This window comes from Enhydra lutris, unplaced genomic scaffold, assembly GCF_002288905.1.
Source record: "Enhydra lutris kenyoni isolate GAN:26980312 unplaced genomic scaffold, ASM228890v2 scaffoldscaffold5, whole genome shotgun sequence".
In the NCBI taxonomy this organism is placed as follows: domain Eukaryota; kingdom Metazoa; phylum Chordata; class Mammalia; order Carnivora; family Mustelidae; genus Enhydra; species Enhydra lutris.
Window position 1 is genome coordinate 12,801,774 of NW_019154089.1, and position 20,678 is coordinate 12,822,451.

General features: G+C 38.8%; 1 protein-coding gene across 2 annotated transcripts in view; it reads right to left on the reverse strand.

The window, feature by feature from the left end:
- The window catches only part of LOC111141164 (lamin B1), a 53,486-nt gene that overhangs the window by 12,882 nt on the left and 19,926 nt on the right, over positions 1-20,678 (reverse strand). For both annotated transcript variants that reach the window (XM_022493529.1, XM_022493530.1), the window contains exons 2-7: positions 14,052-14,208; positions 13,305-13,430; positions 10,472-10,642; positions 8,989-9,114; positions 2,771-2,991; positions 1,707-1,932 (exon numbers count right to left, since the gene is read on the reverse strand). In XM_022493529.1, the coding sequence (XP_022349237.1) occupies positions 1,707-1,932; positions 2,771-2,991; positions 8,989-9,114; positions 10,472-10,642; positions 13,305-13,430; positions 14,052-14,208 (1,027 nt within the window). The remainder of the gene's footprint in view (positions 1-1,706; positions 1,933-2,770; positions 2,992-8,988; positions 9,115-10,471; positions 10,643-13,304; positions 13,431-14,051; positions 14,209-20,678) is intronic.

Consider the following 20,678-nt stretch of genomic DNA (forward strand, 5'->3'; position numbering starts at 1 on the left):
TCACATCTTCCTACCATAAGAAGAAAACATGGTTTCATCATTCAGCAAAACACTATCTTCAATAATGCTGCAGTTTTAATCTCAAGGTACTTACTTTTAAAGAAGACAAACCTAGAAGAGAAGGGATGTGAACCAAACTAAATGGTTCATATTCACTGCTAGATTGGGTTGGTCTTTGAAATTTGCAATACAATCTAGCAGTCATAATCACAATTATAAACATGTAGTATTTAATTACTTTAAGCTTTAAAAATATAGACACATAAGGGTGCCTGGGTGGCTCAGTTGGTTAAATGCCTGCCTTCGACTTGGGTCATGATACTGGAGTCCAGGGATGGAGTCCCGGGATTGTCTCAGGATCAAGACTGGCGTCGAGCTCCTGCTCAGTGGAGGGCCTGCTTCTCCCCATCCCTAACCCCACTCATGCTCTCTCTTTCTTGCTCTCTGTCTCTCAAATAAATAAATAAAATCTCAAAACAAAACAAAACAAAAATAGACACATAAGCTTAAAAACAGATAGAAGAAAATATAACCGTTTTCTTCTATGCCACTTCTGCCCATACTTAACTTCCCTTCCTCAAAGCATAAGGGGCTGAAAAGGGTCAGTGATACAATGACCAGTCCCAAGGGATGGTCATCACCTCTGGCTCCATGCTGGCAAGGGCTGCCTGGCACCTGAGGAAGGGTGCAGGGTATTTAAAATAACTAGATGCACTAATCTATACCCATCTCTAACTCAAAGACAAGAATAAACCAAGCTGAAAGCCAGCTTTAGAGTAACTCAACACGGGGCTGTTAACGCCTTTTGAAAAGAGCCAAACTACAACAAGGGAGCAGCAGAGACTACTCTTACTTTTAAAGTCGTGACTAAGAGGGCTTGGAGCCTGTTCTCTTTAGTATGTGAACTGCTAGCTTTCCTTTGCCCAGCAAATCATTTACTCATCCACACACAGGACAGAGGAGAAAAGGTGTAATTTTCACAAACAACATGTGACAAATCCTGAACACATGCTTCAGAAAGTGACATCCATCCCACTGCACCTCCACGGAACCCTCAGACCTGCCTTCCAGCATCATCTCACACCCCTCCACAACCTCCAGCTCCATGATGCCTAGCCAGGGAGAACCTTCACTACTGTACTCTTGAAGACCCCAGCTCGAAACCTCAGAATTCCCAATGAATATTTTGTTTACTTTTAAACAAATAATTTCAAGATAAGGCTCCATACTGTTCTTCATACAAATTAAATCATTAGTGTTCATTCCATCATTTAGAGAGAAAAATACTCCCTGCACATATCCGAGTCTGGGCTCACATTTCCTTCCTTTACCAACATTAACAGCTGTGAAAGAGTATCTCCCATTTACACTCACAACTCCAACTTTTCCACAAGTCTGGGCTAGGGCGGGGAATAATAGGACCTCATCCTTGGGAAGGCCACTGTGCGAGAATGACCAAGTGTGAAATACAGCTCTGGCTCCATAAAGAAATGCTAAGGAGAAACACTTTAAACCACTAAGTGTACTATCTCCTCTTCCTATTTGAACGTATACTCTGCTTCAAGAAATTGTAAGTAAAAAGGAGGAGGGAAACTCATTCTTGTGAAGGCTACTGAAACCAAATGAAGTCTGAGGAATTAAGACAATTGGAAAATGATCTACCAGCTAGCAAAGCCTTCCTGGAAAAAAGGGGGTCTATTTTGCACCTGTTCGGAAGTGTTCTTCAAGCGGATAAATTTCCCATCAACATCTATCTCTTCGATGCACACGTTCCCAGTGGCTGAGGCAGAGTGGGAGATGCTAACGCTACTGCTCGCCTCTGACTCTTCCACATCGACTCTCTTCCGCTTTCCTCTAGTTGTGCGCACGCTCCGACTCGAGGATGCTCGGGACACTGTCACACGAGAGGAAGGGCTTGGAGAGAGTTTCAGTCTACATGGAAAAAACAAACATTTCATTTATGAGACACCTGTGCCTTTCCTACTTTAGAAACAAGGGTATTAATATCCTGCACATGCATTTTTTTCCTGCACATACATTTATAAAGCAAAACATTACTGAAGATGTGCTGCACAAGACCAACACATCTTAACTAAGATAAGTTTATTTGCGCTAGAATGTACATTACAGTGTTCTTTTAAAAAGTAATAATTTGAATGTTTTCCCTAGGAACAGAATATAATCATAATGCAAGAGTGTGGAAAAAACGGGAAGGAACCAGCCCACTGACCACCACCCCCACCACAACCACTGTTATGTTTCATAGGCTTGTCCTAATTTTTTCATACTTGTGTTTTCTTTTTACAAAATTACAATCACGATGTATGTAACAATGAAACTCAATGGCTTCTCATTCTCAATCAGACACATTCCCTTTGAAACTTTTCTAACAGGTGTCAAAGGACTTATACACTAACCTGATTTGAAAAATGACTATAAAGTCTCTTTAAGCAAATCAAGTATTTTACAACATATTAAATAATCAAAAGCTCAAGAAAAAGACTGTATATCTTGCAAAAGTCCAGCATTTAAAATAATAATAATAATAAGACTGCTTAAATAATATCTGTTGTTGTTTAGGTAGAAATATGATCCATACCCATTTACCGCTACACCTAGGTGTTAAAAAATAACAGAGAAAATATTTAAAGTTGCCTTAAATGTTAAAATAAAATTTTTGCAAAAGTCCAAACCTAGTTACTACTCTTTACATAAAAAAGATGGGGGCAAGATGTAGACTGTGAGGTAGAGTGACACCTAAGGTGCTTACCTCTCTTCTTCGCCCTCTAAGAGCTTCCTATAAGCACTGATTTCCATGTCCAGGGCTAACTTTACATCTAGAAGTTGCTCATAATCATTCAGCTGTTGCTGCATCTGATCCCTTATTTCCGCCATCTCTCGCTCTTTGTCAGACAGCATGCGCCGAGAGTTGTCTCTTTCTTTAGCAAGCAAGTCCTCCAGCTCCTGAATCCTCTCCAAACATGCTCTAGACTGTAGAGTCAAAGGAACACATTTACTTTCTAGGAACATTCCAACATTAGCACAAAGCAGCTATTTTTAAAACATTTCCTGGACTGGAAAACAAACAGAACCTGAAGGAATTTCTAACTTTAGAATGCCGAAGAGATTTTGATTTTAAGAATTTAAAAACTAAAATTTCTCCAATATAAAATACAGCTTCAGCAAAGTTTTGGCTTATAAAAAGACTTTGGAAAGAGATAAATTTATCAAATACAAGTGCCATAAATGCATATATAATTCTTCTCTATTTGGCCAAATAAAACAAAATTTTAAAAGCTTCAGTTTTAGTAAAAGTCTAGCCCCCTACAAGCCATTTCACTCGAAAGTATAAATTAACTAAAAATGATAGAAAACTTGCCTACTAAAGAAATCTAAGGGCAGGCAAGAGTACGTTGTGGAGAAATGCCGGGACTCTTCAGAAACCAGAGGAAGGGATTCGGCTACCTCAGGGATAGGGTCCTCATAGGACTGCCTGTGCTCACATGCTCAGTAAGCATAAAGAGACTATACAATGCAGTACAGTCTTTAAGGTATTACTGTAAATATAAAAACTTTGTAACTGGTATTTAAAAAATGAGAAATCACACAACCTGCAACAGAAAGTTCATCTGAGAAACCTTGTGTCTGGGTAGGTAATTACTCTTCTACGTTCCTCCCAAGACAGAATTCATCTCAGTAGCCTCAGAAAATGACAAAGGTTGGGGAGCTTGGGTGGCTCAGTGGGTTAGGCCTCTGCCTTTGGCTCAGGTCATGGTCTCAGGGTCCTGGGATAGATCCCCACATCGGGCTCCCTGCTCAGCAGGGAGCCTGCTTTCCGACTCTCTCTACCTGCTTCTCTGCCTACTTGTGATCTCTCTGTGTTAAATAAATAAAAAAGCTTAAGAAAAATGACAAAGGTGATCAACTCAAAAAGACTGATGGATAGCTCACACCCTTAGAATTACAAGCAGCAGCATCAGAGAAGGAAAGGCATATACTGTACAAAAATCTAATCTGGAAGGCTAGAAATCAAAAGTGGAATCTACACTATGCGGATAACACTACACTCTAGGTAGTACATGCATTTCTCACAGGGGTATGGCTTACAAATTCTGAAAGTGCTTTACATCCACACTGGGAATAAACAAATAAGTAAACAGGGTGGATGAAAACAGGTTTTTCACTCTCAAAGAGAAAAGTTATAGATAAGCAAGAAAGCCAATGAACCCTGTGGTATGGAGTTAGTCAGAAATATCTGTATGAACGTGGGTTTAGTTTAATATAAATACAAGTGGCCAGAGATAGAATTACAGAAAGTGTGTAAACATGGTTTGGCACACCCCCATATATGACCTAGCTCCAACCACAAGAAGGCCTAGAAGCAATGACTCCCCTGTACCAGTGAGGCACTCAGCATCCAGATCTTAAATTCTATGTACCATTCTCCAGTAAAAAGAACCAGGCTCCTTGGAGAAACGGCTGATCCCAGGGCTACAGCCGGGAAAACATAGGATGAGCCTGGAGCATATTACAGCACCATAAAGCAAGAGGTGCTCAAAAAAGGGGGGACATAATGGCATTTTGACAGAATCATCTAAGCCAATAAAGGAAGGTAGTATTGGGTGGCTCAGTGGGTTAAGGCCTCTGCCTTCGACTCAGGTCATGATCCCGGGGTCCTGGGATCGAGCCCCGCATCGGGCTCTCTGCTCGGCAGGGAGCTTGCTTCCCTTCCTCTCTGCCTGCTTGTGATCTCTGTCAAATAAATAAAATCTTTAAAAAAAAAAAAGAAAGAAAGAAAGAGACAAATCTTTCATAGAATTCCACTTAATCAGTGTAGATACTCCCTTCAAGATGTGGAGCTTCCTTCCTATCACCAACCCTCAAGAGTGAACTGGACACAGTGACCTGCTTCCCAAGAACAGAGTATGGAAAGAGAGAAAGGGTTATTTGACAGTAGAGAAACCTGGCAAACAATACCTTCACCAGTGATGAAGGTGAGATCACCACTTGATCCCCTGTGGGTGTCATGTGATCCATGATACAATGTGACAAGGGCACTTACTTAAAACCCATAACCCCAGTCTCATGGGAAAAGCACCAGACAAACCCAGACTGGGGGACAGTACAAAGGTAAGTGGCCAGTTCTCTTCAAGACTCCTAAGGTCATAAAAAACAAAGAAAGCCTGAGAAACTGTCACAGACCAGGGGAGACTGCAGAGACATGTAGTAAAATCCCAAGAGTCCCGAGTCTAGTTAGTAGTAATGTACCAACAGCAGTGTCTTCGTGTTGACAAACGTGCCATGAGAACGTAAGATGGTGAAAACTATGGAAGGGACAGAAGGGAACTGCCATACTGTCTTTCTAACTTTTCTGTAAAACTAGAATTATGCCAAAATAAAAGGCTATTTAAAAAATCATCACTCGGGGCGCCTGGGTGGCTCAGTGGGTTAAGGCCTCTGCCTTCGGCTCGGGTCATAGTCCCAGGGTCCTGGGATCGAACCCCGCATCGGGCTCTCTGCTTGGCGGGGAGCCTGCTTCCCTTCCTCTCTCCCCGCCTGCCTCTCTGCCTACTTGTGGTCTCTGTCAAATAAAAAAATAAATAAAATCTTTAAAAAATAATAATAATCACTCAATTAACTAAAATCAGAGTAGCCACTGACACTGTATCAGAAGCGGGCATTCATCTTAAGAGTGTGCTAAACATAATTCCTGCCTCGAGAACTTGCACTTGAACTGCTTTTGCAAAAACCATGCTATAAACTAAGAAACCCACTTTTCTCCTCACAGTCTTCTAATAAAATTTAAGTTCAAATGCCTCTCCTTCAATCAACCTCTTCACCGTACTTCTGATGTGGGAGGCAGACAGCATGAGCAACAAGGTAGAATGTAAAGGGGAGCTGACGAAAGGCATGAAGTACTCAAGATGCAGAGGGAACATCTGAGCCTAGATCTGTTTACCCCAAAATGTCCCTTGGTCTGCCTCTGAAGTTACAGAGTTCTTTAAGTGGGGGGAAAACAGAATCAAGGTATTAAAAAGTTTTAAAGTTACTGTGACTCATTTAGAAATATCTGAATTGTATTTTCAACAGCTGCACTTCACCTGTTATGTAGTGAAACACAAGGAATACAGCCTGAGAGACCTAGATCCTTCTTCCCAAGTCTGCCATCAAGTAGCTCTGAGACTCTGGGCAGGCTGCAACTAACCTCACTAAGCCAATGTCACATCTGAAAAATGAAGAGGTCTAATTAGGTTACATGTAAGATCTCACCTCTCACTCTGGAGTACTTTATGACTGACTTGACAGTCCTGGTTTTCTTATTTTATAGTAAGTAACATAACTGTACTAGTTTACTAGAGTCTAGCTACAATAGAAGTTTCTAGTCTGGGTGTTAAAAAAACAAAACTGAGAGGTGCTTTCAAAATGCCAGTGGAGTCTTCCACAAGCCAAAGAGACTGTGACCAACCAATTAATTTCACCGGTCAGAAATCCAGACAGAAATAACAGAAATGCTATAAGCAATATATGAAATTCCTAACTCCAAAACATAATACTGCTACCATCTCTATTTTATTTAAAAATATTTTCTGGAGTCAGCATTTTAAAGACTATGCCAATTTTATTTTTTTTATTTACTTTTAAGATTTTTTATTTTATTTTTTTTTTAAGATTTTATTTATTTGTCAGAGAGAGAGGGAGAGAGAGCGAGCACAGGCAGACAGAATGGCAGGCAAAGGCAGAGGGAGAAGCAGGCTCCCTGCCGAGCAAGGAGCCCAATGCGGGACTCGATCCCAGGACGCCGGGATCATGACCCGAGCCGAAGGCAGCTGCTCAACCAACTGAGCCACCAAACTCTGTACCCAACATGGGCCTCGAACTTCCAATCTTGAGATCAAGAGTCACACACACTACCAACTGAGCCAGCCAGGTGCCCCAAGGCTATGTCTATTTTAAATAAAGTTTTAGGGGTACTTCACTAATATGAGTCATATAACCCAAAGGAAACTGTATGGCCTAAGAGGCAGCATGATGAAACTGGTATGACACAACACCAAATGCTTTTAAGATACACAATGGGATTACCGAGAGGGGTGGCTTTTTTCTTTTTTATGATCTAAGAGGCTAAAGTTTATCAACTAATGAAGATACTCTTCAAGATATATTATTTATCATAAAATCTGGTATTAGTAATGAACAGAGAAAAGGACATCTTCCCCTCCCCTCAGCTCTCCAAAGACAGAGAAATTTAAAACTATTCTGGCTGAAGAAGGTGCTTCTCCTATTTCATAAGGTCTTAGCTCCTGGAAACTCCCAGGGCCCCACCTAACATCATTTAAACACCACTAACCAGAAGTTAATCAAAAAACCTTACAAGGATGGGAAGAGAACCTACAAGCCAACAGGGAAACAGTCCTGAACCTGAGTCAGGAAACATGGCTACCAAGTTTCCCAGCTTCTCACTGTCCAACAGCAGGCAAGTCTCAGACAGCCCCCTGCCCCGCCCCAGTCTATAAAACCTCTACAGCTAGCATCATCAAGGGGAATATGAAGCAGCCAAAAAAAAAAAAAAAAAAAAAAAAAAAAAAAAAGGGGAAAAAAAAGAAAAAAAAAAAAAAAAAAAAAAAAAAAAGGTAGGGACATGGGAAATTGAGGGAAAGGGGATAACTAGAATATGATTTATTAAACAGAGAAAAGTAAATGTCAACTCGAAGAAAGAACACAGGGGCCTATTTTTTGGAAAGGTAGTTATTAAGATGGTGCTATGGAAAAAAGATTATCTTTGAAGAGAGTGAGAGGCAAAGGGAAAAACTGGCAACTAGAAGAGAAACCCATCTATCAACCCGTAGCTTCTGGGCAAGTAATTAAATTCACCTAGGTCTGTGTCTGAGTGAACTTTAAAGATCCTTCCAGCTCTAGTGCTACAGGAAAAGTTCAAAATACTATCGGGACAAAATAGGTCTAAAATAGTCTTTTAGATTATGTTACAAATAATAAAGCACATGTGATAGAGGCAATGTAAAAGCTTCTATTTTAATTTTGTTTACATTACCCAATTTTATGCAGTTCCCTGTCTGCTTTGTTTTCTAAATTCCTATAATATCTTCAGTTTTATAATCAGAAAAACGTTTTACTAAAAAAAAAGGAAAAGAAAAAACAAAAAGGAAGAAAAACTTAGTCAAGAATAAAACAAAGTTTATTCTTACACGGAAAATTTAGAGTAAAAATCTCCCTGAAGGGAAAAGGAAGCTGAAGATTCTTCTCAAGTAATTAAGGTGAGAAGTAGATTGTGAAAGCCTTCTGAGTACCTAGGTAGCTGCTCGCGCACTCTGTGTCCACACCAACATGACCGTTGGACAGACACGGATCTCCACATGCACGCTGCCCAAGCTGTACCTAGACAGCGCTGTCACACACTCACAAGCACTCGGTCAGCACAGGAATGCAATCATTTGCCACAAACATTTGTCACTCGGGTGTACCGAAGACTAAAGTAGTTACTAATTTCTTAATGCACCGTTAATGCTACTTTCCCATGACCTTGATCAGTAAGGAGTCCAAACACTATGAGAACTGTCTAGGATAGCAAAGCATTTACTACTCACAAACAATTTCTGTGTGTTTTTCCTATTATGGTTTCCAAATGTGATTAAAAAGGAGTATGTCAGGAAGAGTGTGAAGATGAGGCTGCTAGATGGCTCAGAAAATCTGGGCCCAGGGATAAGCCCCAGAAATAAGCCGGCATGTTACTTCCTAAGGGAAACCTCCTGAGCTCTGGATAATCTATTAATTTAGGAATAATGGTCATGCTCAGAGAACGTTTATGCATTGCAAAATGAAAACATCGGGAAAGCATTGGGCAACCAGAGTGCAGAAAATAGTGTGCTCTCTGAAAAGTGACACCAGGCAGAGCAAAGCAGGGAGACGACAGTGGGGAAGGTGGCCTTCACATGCAACTTGGACTCTTCTTAGAGGAAGATGCTTACTTACCTCCTTCTGGAGATTAGAAAGTTGAGATGAAAGGCTCTCAATTCTCATACGACTTTCCATCAGTTCTTCCCTGGCACTGTTGACAGTAGAAGTATTCATCTCTGATGACAATCTGGCATTCTCCAGCTAACAGAAGAAACAAACCAATAGTCAGTCTTACCTAGTGACTTAGAACAAACGAATAAGGAAGTATGATTCACTTCAAGGCATTTCATCTCAAACCTAAGCCCTGTTGGTAACTGGCTGATGAAACAGGAAAAGCATCATGAAGTTGCTGACATGGTACGAATTCTCTTCAGTCTTTCTGACTTCAGGCTCAATTCCCAGTACCTGTGCTTAACGATGGTAATATACCTAGGTCTTTCTCCAAAGTGTATTACTTAAATATTTCACCCATTATATCTCTAACATGTCAGTTAATACTGCAAGTAAGGGGAAAGGGTAGTAGCAACTTAACTGTGGGTGATGTCTATAGGAAAATAAACATCACATATCTCTAACCCACCAAATCTAATTACAGAAGATAAAGTCAAAAACAGAAAGTACTAATTTTAGATTATGTCCCAAGAGAAACACTTCCTTTCAGAAGCAAAAAATAGCCCCTTAGACAGAAACATCCTATTTCTCCAGATGCCCATAACATTCCGTTCTGCATGTGTATGAGGCACATTTGTTGGCTGTTTGTTGGCTTCCTCTGGGGCCACAGTCTAGGTGACTGACCTCCTTCACTGCCCAGCACAATGCCTAGCACTAAGTAAGTGTTAGACAATCTGATGTAGGGCTTCACTAGCCAATTACTTCATAACATGGGTTAAATGCAACATCAACAGTTGAGGCCATTCATAGAAATTATTTATAACACCTCTATGACCTTAATTTTCTAAGTCTTCACTGATAACTCTCTTTAATCAAATCATGCCACATTTAACACACTGGGATAAAACCATTTACGAGGAAAGCCTGTACTCACTGGTGTTAAAGATTTTTGCATGATCTGCGTGTACACACGTGAGAAGTTTCTAGAATATTTTTTTAAATGAGTAAAAGTGGCAGAGGAAGAAATCTCAGAGACTTGCACTTGGCCCAAAGAGTGGCGGTCACAAACTATGTATAGTGACGCCATGGAAGTCTGATGAGGTGCTGCCCAGCACTCATGGTTAACTGGATGCACAGGACAGCGGAATCTGCACGTGCTGTGGGAAGAAAAGTATTTTCAGAGGCTTAGGGTTCACTACTATGACATGACACATGTGATCTATCGGACAGAACGGTAAACCTTAACCTCTGATAAAAGTGAAATAACTCTACTCTCTTTGAATAATTTCTAGTAACATTTACTTGATAGAAATTTTTTTAAGTCCATTTTCTATTTTCAGAGAGACTAGGGGAACTCATTAAAGAAAATTAGAACGAAGCAGACATCAAGTCACGCTCCTGAGGGTGAGTTTGGTAAGGGTTCCGGGCACTCGGGGAGACCACTCACTTTGGCATGGTAAGTCTGCTCCAGCTCCTCCTTGTACAGCTTCACTTGGGCATCGTGCTGTTCTCGCATCTCATGAAGGGCCTGAGCCAGCTTATACTCATACTCTATCTGACGTCCAGAATCCACCTCTACTAAGCGAGTTTCATGCTTCCGTCTGGTCTCATTGATCTCCTGGGGGAAAGATCACAGAAAACCAAGTTACCTACCACAGTTGCCCTGGGACACGTCTCTGCAACATCAGGGTCATATGAAGTATTAAAACCCACCTCCTTGGGTGTGTCCTAGAGCAGCCAGACCTATTTTTGCCTTTGTTTTCAAACGATAAGATTTTTGAGCTAGAACCAACAACAGAAGTGGGGGTGGCAGCTAAACCCTGGGGGTGGCAGCTAAAGCCCTAAGAATTTTATGTTTCTTATCAGTGGCATAGCTATGTATTTCTCTGAAGACAAGAAATGGCCTGGAAGCCTTACAGCACTACCATGAAATCATACACTAACTATGTACACTGAATGGTCATTGTTTTTCTAAACTGGTATGATGATGATCCTAAGGATGTCTCCAGAAAAAATGCACATGAAAAGTTAAACTTGCCGCTCAGAAAAACTAACTAGAAGATGTATGCTTAACAAAACTATTTTCTTAAACATACTAAGAATGCAATAGGCAGAGCAAGCTAATTTATGTGCCTTATGTTAACAGCTGGTGCTAAGGTATCAGTATCAATAGATATGGAAACATATTACCAATATTACTTTACTCTCTTAAGTACATATGACCATTCACTATTAAATAACAGAATTAGTAGACATAGTCCTACAATTCAGGTTTTAAGGACTATCCAAAACTAAAATGGCTAGGAACCCCAGTCCAAGAATAAAATTTCCATTCCAGCTTCTAGCTCTGAAAATACAAGATTTGTCTTTAATGGCAATAATTAAAGAGCCCACAAGAGGGGGATATTACCCACTGATGTTTGTTCCTGTGTCCTCCTCCTGCATATGACTCCCTAGGCATTTCTTCATCTTTCTTTTAACTGCTCATTGCAGAGGAAAATGCACTTGACAGAATCCAAAAACCAGGGTTCAGATTCCAGTTCTGTTACTAACCTCCCAGGGCTCATATATATTTAATGAAGCAAATGACACGTAAATCATGTAAATAAAAGGTTTAGTTCAACAAGTAATTTTGCCCTTTTTCTACCTCCTTTCCTCCTCCTTCCTGTTTTCCTTCTTCCTCTTTCTCACTCCCTTAACTGCTCATAATAAGGAACTGAAATATATTTATTGAATAGAATTATATCCTCTACGTTAAATAAAAAAGAAGAGGAATATTTTAAGTTCATTCTCAGAAAGGCAAACCTCAAAATATTCAAAGATGAAAAAAAAATTCAAAGATGCTACGCAACCTAAAAATTCTTTTTTTTATTATTTCATAAAGAATCAGTGACTTGCAAATAAACAAACAAAAAATACCCTACTCTTGGTTTAAAGATACAGGAGTCCACACATAGCATAAAAACCAAGTAATGATATATCACAAGCAATTTTATCAAAACAAAACAAAAATATAAGACAACTTAATACAAAAATGCCTCCATTTATAAAACAAAACTGTAGTTAACAATTATGTGATAGTATTCACTATACTTCATACAGGGAACTTCTGCACAAACTATTCCACTTTGATTGTCACCACTCCCCCAAAAGAAAAGAGCAGGTATTAGTTATTTCATTTTTAAATAAATGACTCAAGAGTTATCCAAAGTCTGTTTGTCCAGTAAGTACACTGTGCCCTAACACCTATATGTTTTAATAGAATGTAGTTGTAAAAATAGTCAAATTTCTATTTTATTATTTTTTCTCCAATTAACAAAAAGAAAATTTAAGTTCTATAATAATTCCCCATTTTTAAAGTAATTGTTAGTTGCTGTTCTCAAATTTATATTACTTCTAAAATCATTAAGTATTTAACTGCAGGTTCCATACTCTGGGTTAATTCTAGTCCTCTTCAATTTTGAGAAAATATACATTCCCCTTTCTTCAATTTTATTACTTATTTTTTTGGCAAAAGTTGCTACCTTCATCTGCCAAGGCTATTTTAAAATATATATATCTAACTATAAGTGCTGTGGGTAGCCTGCCTTCAAGGTTGCCCCCAATGACGGCTGCCTCCTGACAGCCACACCCTTGTAGAATCCCCACCCACAGTGTATCATGGTTGGTCTATGTGATAAAGAGTGACAGTACATCACTTCTAGGCTTAGAAAAGTAACAGAAGACAATGCAGCTTCTGTCTTGTGCTCCCCCGCCCCCTCTCTCTCATCAATCATTCTTCTGGAAAGCCATAGCATGAGAAGCCGCAGGGAGAAGCCTATGATGAACTGACTCTTCATACCAACAACCTGTGAATGAGCTCAGAGGCAGTTCCTCCAGTCCAGGCTGAAAACCTGACTGCAACCTCATGAGAGACCCTAAAACATACCAATTCATGCAGTAAGGCAGCTCTCAGATTCTCCACCTTCAGAAACTGTGAGATAATAAAGATTTGTGGTTTTAAGTTGGTAAATTTTAGAGTAATTTATTAGGCAGCAAGAGACACTAATAGAAATACTCAAAAAGGTTGAAAGTAATTAACCGCTATGACCAAACCCTTAGGAATTAGATAAAGTGAAATCACATCTCTTCATTCTAAGAGCCTGAATTCTTGTATAAAACCTTTTAGCAATGATACCTTGAATAATTTACCTATAAAATTTCTCCCTTTTTTTTACTATATAGTTATAACAAAATATTTAGGATCCCTCCTTTCCTTAAAAAAACAATTATATAGTTACCTCCTCATACATGTTTTTACGGAACTCCAAGTCCTCGGTGAGGCTCTGACAGCGATTCTCTAAATCCACTTTAAGTAAAGTTTCATCTGCTAACTGTTTTTTGGCAGCAGCTAAGGAGGCTTCCAACTAATATGCAGAGAAAGAATTGACAAAAAAAATCACATAGCAATTATTTAGTAACAAATTTAAGAGATACCTATGGACTGAATCAAATCATAAATTAAAACGTTTGTATCTTTTATCTGTGTATGAAAGTCTCTTACTATAACCTTTATCACAGAACCATGTATCCAAATGCTGGTCCCACCAAGAGTGCCACACTGAAACACCTCTCAGATCTGGTAACTGGCAACAAGTAATGGACAAAGACCTACGAAGGATTTTAGCTACCACTTTCACTTTTTCCTGTGTGTGGAGCAATGTTATGACTTTTTCTTTTCCTTTCTTCTCTTACATTTTGTTACAGTAATGAAACAGGTTTTGAGAGCAAGAAACAGAAAGAGCTTAAGCACAAGAGAAAGGAAGAAGAGCAGCAGTAAGATCTGCTTGACCCAGATAAAATGACTGAGAGGTGAAGAAACTTTGCATGTTAGCTGCCTGTAGACTATCCTTCAGGGAAACCATAAAAATTTTTTTTTTAATTTTTAAATAAAAAATGTTTTAAGTTAATTCAGAAATCAAATCACTCAACCCAGTCAGATGGGGAATTAACCTCCCAACAGGGCTTAAGACCAGCGTTTGCCTTACCTGGGCAATCTGATCCTTCAGATCCTCCAAATCCCCCTCTAAACTTTTTTTGTCACCGAGTGCAGTGGCCAGAGCTGCATCTTTAGAATTCAGTGCGGCTTCATATTCTCGAAGCTTCATCTGTGCTCCATTAAGATCTGACTCTTTCTTAGCATAACTGTAAGACATTTGAAAAAATGCAAGACATCAAATTATACCCCTGACCTGAAGCCTTCTCCCTCCCCGCCGAAGGGGAAACAAAAGATGCAGTTTAAATAAAGGCTGCTATAGCCTACTAAAATTAGCAGAGTAATTCAGGAGCATTAAATCTAGAGTTTTGGTGGATAACAACTTTACCCTTCAATGATTTCCCTTCCAAGATTACTAATGACTCTAGATCAAAGAAGTCTACAAAGCCAATGTTCCAGAATCCTGGTGTTCTCTGCATAAGAACATATGCCCTTCGTGTTCTATAAAGAGACACTCACTACATGTTTTAGCAAGAAATGTTTTTGAAGAAATGGATATTTATTATTTTAAAATACAATTAATATTATAAACCAAGATGTACAGGAGACATAAATCAAGATACAAAATGAGATTAAAGAAATAAAAATGAAGTTATTTTTAAAAAGTAATTTTACAACTTGATGTATCATGTAGAAATTCTTGAAGAATTTAGTATTCTTCTTAGTATAGAATTTAGAGTTCTATCAAGTAGAATTACTTGAAGTATAGTTGATATACAGCATTACATTAGTTTTCAGTGTAAAACCTAGCCATCTGGCATTCATATACATTTACAAAATGGTTACTACCTTGATAAATACAGCTACTACCTGTCACCATACAAAGGTATTATAATATTACTGAGCATTATTCCTTGTGCTGTACTTTACATCCCCCAAGAATTATTTACAACCACAAGTTTGTACTTCTTAATCCCCTTCACCTGTTTTACCCAACCTGAACCCCCTCTGGCAACCATATTTGTTCTCCATATCTGAGTCTGTTTCTGTTTGACTTTATATAAGCTCCCTTAATATTACATAAGAACTCACTGGACCCAAGCTTGCAAAATACACTCCATTTCTTACATAAGATGTTATTTTAAGATTTCCTTAACTTACAGATAAGGGCCTTCCTAATACATTGAGGAAAAATTATTTCAGTTTCTACTATAATTACAAAAATGAGGTTTGAATTGAGATTTCTTTTCCTTCCAAAATACCATTTCTTGGGGCCTCTGGGTGGCTCAGTCAGTTAAGCATCTGACTCTTGATTTTGGCTAAGGTCATGATCTCAGGGTCGTGAGGTGGAGCCCCGTGGCGAGCTCTGTACTTAGCAGGGAGTCTGTCTGGAGATTATCTCTTTCCCTCTACCCCCCTGCCCCAATTCAAGCATGAGAGCTCTCTCTCTCTCAAATGAATAAATAAATCTTTAAATGAACAAACAGGAAAATAAAGTATCACTTTTTATTAAATGTAGTTCTATATTCTAGAATGAAATTTCCTTTGGATATATTTTGTCAAATAATTCTTTAAACAAATAATTGTTTAAAGGACAGTATTTTTTCATTCCAAATAATTGTTATCATTAATTGATGGCCCTGGGAGAGTCTTAATACCAAAATTCTCAGTAACAATTCTCAATTAAAACAGATATTATAGAAGAGTATTTCTACAACTGATGTTTGAGAATGTGCTAGAAGAAGAATCCTCAGTTAACAGGAATTCTCAAAATAATCTTTTATTATCCAAATAAAATGAAGAAAACTACTGTCCCAAAAGATAAGCACATATAATTTAAAGAGAAGAATTAATAGTATTCCTCTCTTACTCATTTTGGCATCATAAAACAACTATATACATAAAATCTCAGCAGTCCTCTATCAGTATTTTTCTTAATTCCTGTATTTTTCAAAACCACAAGATGGCATCCTTTCACTGATGATTCAATTAGGAAGAGAAAAAAAATCAGCTGTTTAAAAAAAAAAAGCAACCCCATACAGTCATTAATTTATAACGAAAATGTCCAGTTAGCAGCGCCTGGGTAGCTCAATGGGTTAAAGCCTCTGCCTTCAGCTCAGGTCATGGTCCTGGGGTCCTGGGATCGAGCCCCGCATCAGGCTCTTTGCTCAGCGGGGAGCCTGCTTCCCTTTCTCTCTGCCTGCCTCTCTGCCTACTTGTGATCTCCGTCTGTCAAATAAAAAATAAATAAAATCTTAAAAAAAAAAATGTTCAGTTCATAGAAGGGCTGGGTTCTAAAGCTGGGAACTCATTAGAACAGAATCATTGCTTGTGAGGAACAATTCTGTCCCACTACATAAATGAGCAGAGCTGGGCAGAAATACATGTCATAAAACATAGGATTTAAAACAAAATCATATTTCATAGAGTATTACACATTATTCACAAAAGCTACTGGCTTAAAATTACTTAATAAAAGTTAAGTACAAAAAAATTCTATCCACTATCCAATCCACCACTACCCAGTATTTAAATCTAAGATCATAATGTGGTACTTCCAAATGCGGTATCTCTTGGCAAGGTCAACCTGTGCTTCCCAGAAACCAAAACAGCCTACCAGGAAGGATACAGAATTTTTAAAACTCCCATCAATTTTAGAGGCTACTGCATGTTCTCTTTGGTATCACTGATTTAATGGATAAAAAAACATGCACATTTTGAAATTCAGAATGTTACACTGCAAGCCAAAGACACCACACAACATCTAGGAGAATACAGGAAATACATGAAGCCAAAATTAAGAACATTAAGAATAATTAGAACATGGTAATTTCCTCAACAACAATCAAGACCAAATGACACCAAGCAGTGGTGGGGGTACCTGGCTGGCTCAGTCGGTAGAGCATCTGACCCTTGATATCAGGGTAGTGAGTTCAAGCCCCATGTTGGTCACAGAGCCTACTTAAAAAAAAAAAAAAAAAAAAAAAGACTAAGGAGTGATGGAATAAAGGGGATGAGAGTAGGATATGCTGTTAATTTGTGGTACCTTGAGCCACCAATGACACCACTTGAAACTGCTGTCAAGTTCTTAGTTGCTTATACTACTATTAATCTGTAAAAATATGTTATTCTACTATAAATTCTTTAAAGAATTAATTTCTTAAAGAATATAATTAAATTATAATTATACATAATATATATATTCTATAAAGAATATAAAGAATTATATTTTTAGTTAAAGAACATAATTCTTTAAAGCTCTTTCACATAAGAGAATAAAGTAGACAGATACAAATCAGAAGCTGAAAATGTACTTAAAATTTAAAATTGCAAATAAAAGCTAACTTTATGTGCCCTGGCTCAAGAGGGATCCTAGGACTCTAGAATCATGACCTGAGCCGAAGGCAGGCACTTAACCAACTGAGCCATCCAGGCACCCTATTTTGGAAATTTTTTGGTTGTTGTTGGAAATTTTTGTTTTGTTTGGAAATTCTTTTTGTTGTTGTTATTGTTGTTTGTTGTTTTTCTTTTTTAAGATTTTATTTATTTGTCAGAAAGAGAGAGTACAAGCAAGAGGAGAGGCAGGCAGAGGGAGAAGCAGGCTCCCTGCTAAGCAGGGAGCCTGATGTGGGACTCGATCCCAAGACCCTGGGATCAAGACCTGAGCCGAAGGCAGACACTTAATCGAATGAACCACTCAGGCATCCCTATTTTGGAAATTCTTAAAAGAAATTCCCCCATACACTCCCCAGAGAAAGTTACCCTGCTTTTTTATGGTATATAAAGTGTGTTTTTTCCTAGAAGAAAAAAATAACTATGAGACTTCTATAATCTCTAAAATTCACATACCCAGATGCCCTCCTTATCATCTTACCAATTACCATAAAAAAGTTATTAAGACTACATGCAAGTCTCCATCTAATAAGCTATGAATCAGTGAGTTTTATATGGCCCATAAGTTGCCAATACCAAGGACACATGGGGGCCATGCAGAAAGTTCCATAATTTTATCATAGTTCTAACTGTATCATTATTGTTCATTCATTACAGATGACACAGGAAGTCTTGATCTAATTATCAGCACTTTAGTCAAAGTACAGAAACCTGCAGAAATGACATCCTAAAACATACACAGCACATTAACTGGCTGCAGCCACCACTTAAGCAGAGTCACATGTGACAATGCCCTGGAAGAAAGCCCAACTTAAGAATCCAAAGTTATGAGAAGCTATCACTTAAGGGGTTGGTGGGCATTATTCTTGGACAATATTTCTTAACTGGATTTGCTCAGTGTTGCTGACTTATCCTAAGCTATTCCCACACCTCGAGAAAAAGACACCTTTCTATGTTTTCATTTTTATTCACAATATGAATCTAACACTAGAAATATGCACACTGCTGCATTTAAGTCAAAAACATACCCATTTACAGTAGACGTTTACAGAAGAACCAAATTCCAAATGCGGCCAAGAAAACTTTTACAAAATCTAACTGACACTACTTCATTCTTTTTTTTTTTAAAGATTTTATTTATTTATTTGACAGAGATCACAAGTAGGCAGAAAGTCAGGCAGAGAGAGAGGAAGGGAAGCAGGCTCCCTGCTGAGCAGAAAGCCCAATGTGGGGCTCGATCCCATGACCTGAGCTGAAGGCAGAGGCCTTAACCCACTCAGCCACCCAGGTGCCCGGATACTACTCCATTCTAATGGAGAACTTCATCCCTTTATAAAAATAGTTAGCTTTTACTTCAAGAAAACTTCAATTTCACCAGTCATAATAAGTTAACCAGGTCTAATCAAATATCTGACCATTAAAAACATAATCAGCTTGACAGGATACACTTACATTTCTTTTTTTTTTTAAGATTTTATTTATTTATTTGACAGAGATCACAAGCAGGCAGAGAGGCAAAAGCAGAGAAAGAGGGTGGGGGGGAAGCAGGTTCCCTGCTGAGCAGGGAGGACCCTGAGATCATGACCTGAGCTGAAGGCAGAGGCTTAACCCACTGAGCCACTCAGGTGCCCCTACACTTAACATTTCTGTTAACATTCTGTAATAGCGACTCAAGAGTAACAGCCATAGCTTGGAGGATACAACATGGAGGTACTTCCCCAAAAGAACCTGGTACCTACCAATAACCTTTGGGACCCATCCCTACTATCTCCTGAGGCCTAAAGGGCTAACCTAAATACATCTGCTTACTTGCCACTTTCTGAATTACTCCTGACCACCCCCTAAGACCAGCAACACCACTATACTTCACTGCTTTCCTCATCTTGGTATTCGAGCCTACCACCTCTTTGACCTTGACTTGTTTTAGGATTATAATTTCAACCTTGGGTTCTGCACTGAACTACATGGCTCTGGAACTCAGTGCTGGAACTGGCTTAGATATTTGTACTACCCCTTCCATAACAAGTCTCCTACTCCTTCAATATTCTTCATTTGCCTAAGTGTACCCAATGCCGACAAGCCCCACCAATGAAGAAATGGGAGATTCAAAAATGCACTCAATTAGAGAGTCGCTAGAAAATGAATGTGCAATGTAGCTCTTGGGGAAACATATCATTACTAGGTAATAAATGTAGAGCACATTTTATTTTATTTTTTAAAATTTTATTCTTTCTTTATTTTTTTGAGAGAGAGTGAGACAGTGACAGAGGCAGAGCGAGTAGCAGGCTGCCCACTGAGCAGGGAGCCCAATGCCAGGCTGATCCTATAACCCCAGGATCAAGACCCAAGCAGAAGGCAGACAGTTAACCAACTGAGCCACCCAGCCGCCCCAGAGCACTTTTTAAATAAAGTCACACTACATATACATAACACAGAGAAAACCACTCAAGATCTAGTAAGCATATGACAGTAACTACTTACAAATGAATTAGTAAGTATATTGTAATTGTAAACACTTGAAAAATTAGATTAGCCACTTAAACAGGGAACAAATAACTAGTATGGAACAGAAATCTAAAAGTAAACTTACAGGGACACACACTTGGAACATAATCTGAAACTCATTACAAAATAGTTTAAGCAATGGGAAATTACTGCCCTTCTGTTTACATTTTGTTGCTCACACAGGTCAATTTACATCACAAATGCTCAGCTGAGGTATTTAGCTTCTCTTTATCACCTACAATGTATCTGGTTTTTTTGTTTGTTTTGTTTTTTTAAAGATTTTATTTATTTACTTGACAGACAGAGATCACAAGTAGGCAGAGAAGCAGGCAGAGAGAGAGGAGGAAGCAGGTTCCCTGCTGAGCAGAGAGCCTTGATGTGGGGCTCAATCCCAGGACCCTGGGATCACCACCTGAGCCGAAGGCAGAGGCTTTAACCCACTGAGCCACCCAGGCGCCCCTGCAATGTATCTGTTAACAAAGCATCTGTGTTCACCTTCAAGACAGGAACTGTCACATGCTTGGGTCTGGTTTTCTTCTTTCACGGTTGCCATAATTTTCAGTATTTTCTCAAGTAATTTTGTCCTTGTCCCTTGATTGTTGTATTACAGAAATGTAAGTACAAAGAGTTATATTAAGCAATTCAAAGTAAGAGATCTAAATTATAGATGACCCCTTAGTTGGTCTAACAGTTTCTGGATAGTATATGTCATTTCCAAGAAATTCACCGAAGATTATTATACTGCATATATCCAAAAGTGGACAAGAGTTCAGTAAATGAC